At 40.9% G+C, this 8,168-nt stretch overlaps 1 protein-coding gene across 1 annotated transcript in view; it reads left to right on the top strand.

Moving 5' to 3' along the window:
* Positions 1-1,817: 1,817 nt before the first annotated feature.
* The window catches only part of LOC101846523, a 12,325-nt gene continuing 5,974 nt past the window's right edge, over positions 1,818-8,168 (top strand). Inside the window, exons 1-3 of the mRNA XM_005107038.3 lie at positions 1,818-1,928; positions 5,080-5,235; positions 6,410-6,568. Coding sequence (XP_005107095.1) covers positions 1,818-1,928; positions 5,080-5,235; positions 6,410-6,568 — 426 coding nt within the window. The remainder of the gene's footprint in view (positions 1,929-5,079; positions 5,236-6,409; positions 6,569-8,168) is intronic.

Genomic DNA, 8,168 nt, shown 5'->3' with positions numbered 1-8,168 from the left:
TGTGTGTGTGTGTGTGTGTGTGTGTGTGTGTGTGTGTGTGTGTGTGTGTGTACATACATAATCCTCTTTATCACGTAATTTCAAAACTGCACTTACCACAGAGGCAGATCCTTGTGTACCTAGCAGGAATAGAGCCGTCGACTGGACACAATGGGATTACTAGGCGTTAAGTGTTAAGCACCCGGACCAAACCATACCTTAGAATAACAAAGTTCTATCTGCTCAGAGCTTAGTTATCTTAAGAGAGTTGACGTAAAAAATGTTGAGTTTCTCAACGTGTCAAGATTTTTCGAATGCAATTCTTTGAACATCCTGAAAATGACCCCGAATGATCTTACGATTTTGACAGAACATACAGAACATTAAATTAGTTTCTGACCTCGTGATCTCAGTAATCTAAAACGGACAAAAATGTCAGATAGAACTTTGTAATTCTAAAGTAGCGAAAATCTAGACCTCCTGGTGATTAGGTTAATCCCAGAGCGCAGTGGACATTCTCATTACTAATCCATACAGCTGCGGGTCGGGTGAGGAAACAGCGAAGGCAGCAACCATTTTGGATTGGCCCGTCGATTCTGTGTGTGGTGTGGCGTGACTAGTTTGTTTGTGTGTTTTATTTATCTGTTTTTTGTTCCTTTGTTCCTCTCCAGCTACCTGAGTTGAGTGAAAAAATAAGGTAAGTCGTAAGAGTTGTTTATAAAAATGTTATATGACACTGAAAACTACAAATGTATTTCTAGACAGCTGAGCCGTATTCTTTCCTTCAGGTTTCGACTTTTTGGAATGGTAAAACAAAATGTCATTCCGTTGTTTAGTATCCTCCATGATTTAGCGTCGTGCACCAAAATCCAATAAGAGCTTACTTTTTCTTAAACTATAAAGTCGATTTTGGTGAGCTCTTATTTTTAAAAAACTCACTTTTCTCATAACGCCTTGTAAAACGACTAAGTCATTTGACGTGTCATGGTCAGGAGAACAAAACGAAATCGTTGAGACTTTACGTACCGTGGTAGTTTTGTTCCTTTCTTATTTGAGTGTGTGTTTAGTATATTATTAAGTCAGTGTGCTTAAATATTTTCACGTGTAGATGTATTGATGGATGGATGGATTTTATATACTTCTATGGCTTGATGCAAACATGAGTGTATGTATGTATGAACGTATGTCTTGTATGTACTTACGTAAGCGCTCACGCACACACGCACGCACATATACGAACATACGTACCTACCTACGCGCATATGTACGAGGAGAGAGAGAGAGAGAGAGAGAGAGAGAGAGAGAGAGAGAGAGAGAGAGAGAGAAAGACAGACAGACAGACAGACAGACAGACAGACAGACAGACAGACAGACAGACAGACAGACAGACACACAGACAGACAGAGACAGACAGACAGAGACAGAGACTCAGAGAGAGACAGACAGAGCAGAGAGAGAGAAGGTGGGAGGAGGTTGTGTGTGATGAGTTCACACTAAGTACATAAAATATTCCATGTTGTAGATACTATTGAAAAACAAACGATTAAACAACAGCAATTTCTCCCAATGCAAGAACAGTACAACACATTGTATCTGATCGTGTCATCCTGTCCCCGGGGTTTTATGCACCCCGCATAATTATTATTTAGCAATATTTGATCATTTTTTTCATAATTTCTGTTCTAATTATTTTCCGTTATCAGTCTATGTTAAAATTATCAGAATCGCATCATTTCACTTTTGGGGGGGGGGCTCAGTTTGCATAATTTCAGGGGTTTTTGGGCATAAAACCGCTGGGACAATGATAGATCTACGTTTCTTTCGCCCCAGCCGCCATCATGCCCGAGGCTCCCCCTGTGTTTGACTACGGCAAAGTCCGACCTGACACACGACACCTCAAGTGGGTGCTGCCGCCCTCCACCAGGGGAATGCAGGCTACATTGCATAAGGTGATGGTTTTGTTTTGGTTTTGGGTTTTTTTTTGTTTTTTGGTAAGTGTTTTACGGCGCTCGAAACTGCATAAGGTCATATGAGCGCACGGGACACATTAAACATTTTCAGTTGGTAGGAAATTTTGAATTTTGCCCGGCCAAAACCTACTCTTATCGATTTTAGGCCACCAAGGAATCTTTAACGTTCGCAACTTGCACACAGGACCTCCGAATTTTTCGGCCTTGTCCGAGAAGACTAGGTGTAAATCTTTTCTACCAGAAGATTAGGGGTGTGTCTGGAAGACAGCAGTAAGAAGGGGCCAAGGAGTAGTAGTGGAAAGCCTGCAGAAGAGGGGGCAAGGGAGATGAGGGGGTGGGGGAAGAAAGTGGAGACGAAAGCAGACGACAGAACATGGCTAGAGAGCAGGAAAAGAGGTGAAAGGAGACAATTTATAGAGAAGAAAATGTTTCTATCGCTAACTGGATTCGAACCCGGGACCTTTGAATGAGAGAACACCTTAACCTCAGGCCACGAGAGCCCCGGTGCGAGTTCAAATCTGCAATGATAATACAAAGAGTATAATTACAGTACTTTGAACATAGCAAAATTTGTGGCCTTTAATTAAGAGAACGCCCCCCCCCCCCCCCAGCTCGCTCTCTCTCTCTCTCTCTCTCTCTCTTTAAGTTTTGAAAAAACGGGAAACCCCATATTCCAACGCTTCTGGTAGTACGGGTGCCTCTTTTCTTCTAAATCTTCCGTTTATCATTATTTTTGCCTTCTTTAGAGGCCTACATGTATTATACAGTACAAAATGAACATCACTGAGTCAGCCTTCTTGTCCAAATTCAGCCCAACGAAACAAGGAACGCTTTCCTTGAAATCAAATTACCCCCCCCCCCCCCCCCCAAATGTTTTTTTAAAAAATAATAAAGAGACAAAAACCTCAACAATGACAAAACAAACAAACAAACAAACAATCAAACAAACAAACAAAAAACAACAACATAATCATGTTGACCCACACCAAAGGTCGTACAATAACAAGATAGTTCACTCCTCTCTTTGAGACAATTTTTTAAAATGTCCTCAAAATCCGGTGGCGCCCTCTTCGAAAAAGTGCGGACTTTGCAAACAGAATTACCCTACTTGTGGGAAAAACAATAAAAACGAAACTAGCAAACTGCGCTATTCCTATTCTTCTTCTGGAGAATCGAAAGAGAGCTTCAAAACAAATACTGCAGCGCCATCTGAAGCAATGCATGGACTTCCGCGGACACTTTTTTGGCCGAGTGAACTATCTTCTTGTTAGTAGTAGTAGTAGTAGTAGTAGTAGTAGTAGTAGTAGTAGTAGTAGTAGTATAGGGTTTTACGGCGCTCGCAACTGCGTAAGGTCATATGAGCGCGCTCTATCTTGTTATGAACGCTCTTTGCCCACACATATTTTAGTGGTGCTTTTTTCTATGCCCTCGTCGATACATTCTATTATAGTCTATAGTATATAGGAGGCTGTCTTCCTGCCCTGACTGTTTGCCAGGGTCATCCTAGGCGGACAGCGATACAACATCCCAGCTGCAGGAAGACCGAGGCACTCGATAAAAATGCTCTTCACCCGGGAATCGAACTGAGGTCTCTTGTTTGCAACAGCGGAGCACCCAACTACTACACCACTAACGCAGGTTACTTTTTTTTAAAAAGAAGACACGGCAAACACTAGCGCCCACAGCAACAAGAATTTTTGGGGGTTTTGGCGATGATGATGATGATGATGATGATGATGATGATGATGATGATGATGATGATGATGATGATGATGATGATGGTGATGATGATGATGATGATGATGATGCCGACAAACAATAGCGTCCCTGAGTATTGACTGTAAAACCACCGGATGTCTGAAGATGACGTGTTTTTATTTTTTCAATTTCTGCACTTCGCCATGGATACCCAAAGATTTGGGTTCGATTCCTAAGTAAGGATGAAGCTTTGCATATTTCTTTGAGTTTCTTCGTCTTCCTGCGGGGCTGCAGCATCCCACAGAGTCTGACATGACCCCCTGACAGGCAATGGTTAAGCAGCTTGTCTCTTATACAATGTAAATCGTGCCCATGAGAATGATAACCATATGAGCCTCTTATACGATGTAAATCGTGCCGATAAGAACGATAACTAGATCTATATGCAATAATTAATTTCCAATCACTCATCTCAGTGAACAATGTATGGTCACTTACTTTACTATTTTATCCTATGTTGCCGTTAAGCGTCGAGGGGAGATGCAGTTTTCTATGGTAGGCCAGCTCCGCAGCTCTTTCAGTTGTGATATTACTTTTTCTCAGGGATTCCTTGACACGCTCGATCTACGTTTTGCGAGGCCTTCCTCTTCCTTTATAGCCTGAGTGCTTGGTGTTGTAGGTTCTCGAGGCTGGTTGACTAGGTGACATACGTAACAGGTGGCCAAACCAATTTATTCTTTGTCTTTCTATGTAATGCAGGCAGATAGCTGCCCTTACTCCTTCATTTCTGTGCCTGTCTCGTCATGTGATGTTAAGGGTTTTTGCGGAGACATTTCATTTTGCATGCGGTGATTTTGCTTTCATGGGTTTTAATTAATGTTCAGGTTTGGTACTGGTAGCTTAATTTTGGTATGAATATTGAGGGGATAAGCCGTCTCTTTGTGTCAATGGAGATGTTTGGATGAGATAGGAGGGGTGTGAGCTTGTATGTGACAACGTTGGCTTTTTGGGTTCATATTTCTATTTCTCTGTCTATGGACCCGTTTTCGGAAAAAGTACATGTATTGTCAACATTTCCCCAATTAAGAAAAAAAAACGCCCCCCCCCCCCCCCATAATGTAGTTTCAATCTGACAGTAAGTAACTGTACGGGTTTAACACCACTTTCTACACTAATAAGCTTATTTATGTGATTAAAAAAGGCGGGACCTGCGAATTTAACGTCCGTCTTCGATAGCCTACGACCGAGCAAGATGGGTTGAGAACTTTTTAAAAAACCCTCCATAAAACGATCTTAGTTCAAGAACACCCAGAGTGGGATTCGAACCAAGGCCATCCATTTCGTGACCCAGCATGGTATCAACTGTGTTAAAGGAAGAGAACCCGTCTAAATATGTGTCATGCTCATCAGTGTTATCCAAATTCTTCTACAGGATGTGCCGAGAATTCTGCAGCCGAACGTCTGCCATGACGCGGATGAATACTTGGCCGCAGCTCGCAGGATTCTGCATCGACAGCGCATGACAGCCCGGATGTTGCCTCGTTTTAACCGCGCCAAGTCTGCGAATTACGCCACTCTGCTGAAAGAGGTCAGGAAAAAGCGCACGTCTTTGGGTGTTGTTGATTAGAAGAAAAACAAATTGTGGAATTAATTTTCAGAGCTTTTTAATTTGCGTTCTTAGGCCATAAACTACAAATCTCTATGATATGGAGTGAAAACAAGTAGCCTACAATTTCTTTTCAATAAAAAGATTGGTTAAACGTCTTTTTGAATTATTTATTACATTAAGAGTTTTTGTTGTTGTTGTTGTTGTTGTTGTTGTTGTTGTTGTTGGTGGTGGTGGTGGTTTGTTGGTTTAAAAAATTATGGAGCGTATTACGTAAATAGAAAAAGTATTGTTTGGATTTTTCATCTATAGAAAATAGTTTGCAGATCTGAAAAGAAAGTTTCCGTCGAAAATTGTCTCATAAAAATTTATCCACTCAAAATTATGAGTTTTGAAATTATTTATTTGAATACAAATGCAATTCCTTTATTATCCCTTAGCTCTCTCGATTTTTTAAAATTATTTATTCATTAATTTATTTATTTATTTATTTCTGGGTGTGTTTCTGTCAGTTAGCGATTGGTCAAGATTATGACCAAAGACTGGCATCTTTCTTTTTTTATTACCAAAAGAAATTACGTTCGTGGAAACCATGTCCATTTATCCATAGCATTTTCTCCGTTTGACTTGGTAAATCTGGTAATGCTGAAAATGCTGCCCATACTTTGTCACTGCAGAAAAATGACACCGCTTCAGTAGATTTGTGATTGTTACTACAGTAGATTTTAGATTGTTGCTACTGTAGATTTGTGATTGTTACTACAGTAGATTTGTGAATTGTTACTACAGTAGATTTGTGATTGTTACTACTGTAGATTTGTGATTGTTACTACTGTAGACTTGTGGTTGTTACTACTGTAGATTTGTGGTTGTTACTACAGTAGATTTGTGATTGTTACTACAGTAGATTTGTGATTGTTACTACAGTAGATTTGTGATTGTTACTTGTTACTACAGTAGATTTGTGATTGTTACTACTGTAGATTTGTGATTGTTACTACAGTAGATTTGTGATTGTTACTACAGTAGATTTGTGATTGTTACAACTGTAGATTTGTGATTGTTACTACTGTAGATTTGTGATTGTTACTACAGTAGATTTGTGATTGTTACTACAGTAGATTTGTGATTGTTACTACATGTATGTACTTTCCAGATCCACGAGGCGGAGGACAGCCAAATGGACCTGGTACACTTGCCTAAGTTCACGCGCTCTGTGGAGGCCTACCAGGTTCCGGTTTTCCCGGGACGGAGGTACTCACCTAATGACGTCATGAGGATAGTTGACAGACTGTCGACCTATGACCCAGAAAAGGTATGCCGCCAGGCAACGTATTATCACTGGTATTGTATTCAAGTGCGCGACAAGCTCATGCATATATTCACAAACTGTCGATTTATAGTGTGAGGGGGGGGTATTTTGGACACGGTTTATGCCAGTGCAGACGAGATTGTCGGTAATCTTTCACACACTGGTTGTAGCCATACGATCCTTATTTCACCTTTACTTTTTTTTTCTTCCGCTGGCACTGCTTGGTGTCTCGAGAAGAAACAATCGTTTGTCAGCTGCGAGTCGCGTGGCTTGGTGGAGGGTCATAATGCTCTTCTAATGGTATCCTTTACAGAGTCGGTTCAACGATGTCGTGGTCTCTCTTTATTTCTTCAATAAAATAGTGCCTTGTGTGCCAGAGATTGTTGTTATTTTCTTGGAGTTCGTTAATCGCCTCTTCTTTGGCCCTTCAGGTCATTTACCCCCCCCCCTCACACCTAACTTCCCCCCCTCCCCCTCCCCACACACCTAACTTACCAATTAGGAATTTTCTTTAACACTTTACCCTGCCAGACTTGTCAGTTGTAGGGGTCAGAAAAATAAAGGGTTATAGTCACATTTTGCTAACAATAGAATTGTTTGTTTGACGCACACACCAAAGAAGGCTGCAAAACGTAGCATTTGAGTGGAATGACTGGATGGCGTTACGTCAGAGTTCATGCCTTCTAAACACAGTCTCCAACCATCAGCCTGGGTCATATCGGGGGTAGACGTTAAATTCGGACGTCCCGACTTCTAAAAAATCTAAAAGTGTTAAATGAAAATAAAAAACTCAATATTGACTATTGGCCAATGGTCCTCTTCTCGTGGGAATGAAATACTATAAAAATATGTAGTATGTAGTAGTCACCCAGTCAGAGATGAGGTGGGGAGAAGTCGTTGGCGATGGATTGGGCACACTTTCAGGATGTCAAGCAGCTGCATACAACAAGGAAGGTGTTAGATTGGAACCCACAGGGTAAAAGATCATAGGGAAGACCACGTGGAACCTAGAGAAGAGTCACGGAAAAGGATGTACAGAAAAGTGGGAAGACATGGAGTGACATCAAGCGCCTAGCCCAGGATAGGGAAAGGTGGAAAGTGTTTGTTCGTGGCCTATATCCTGACCCAGGATGAGAAAGGCAATGGTGATAATGTAGTTGTCAGTTTTTCATGTGGATCTTACGTATCTCCGGTACCTTATCATTTAGCTCATAGAAAAGAGTATGGTTTTGTGACCACTTCAGTTCTGGCTGTCTGAGTCTATAGTACTCGTGCACGTGGGCTTTCTTATTACCTAGAGCACAGTACTTGCTTATGAGGTGTTCTAACAAATTGGGTTAATTCTTGGATTTTAGCCTCATGGACACAGATATACGTCACATTTGTAGGTTTAGTTTATGCAATTTACTATATGAAATGATAAACGATATATTTATCTTGATGAAAATCGCGTCAATCTAAAATATACGAATTTGATGTGTCTGTTGTCGGTTAGGATCTCCATTCATGGGTAATAAAATATAAACTCACTTTGTCAGCACGCCTCACATATGATGATGATGATGATGATGATGATGATGATGATGATGATGATGATGATGAT

Source organism: Aplysia californica, unplaced genomic scaffold (genome assembly GCF_000002075.1).
Source record: "Aplysia californica isolate F4 #8 unplaced genomic scaffold, AplCal3.0 scaffold00570, whole genome shotgun sequence".
Lineage (NCBI taxonomy): Eukaryota > Metazoa > Mollusca > Gastropoda > Aplysiida > Aplysiidae > Aplysia > Aplysia californica.
Note: the sequence above shows the minus strand (reverse complement) of the source record. Positions and strands in the feature narration are given on the sequence as shown.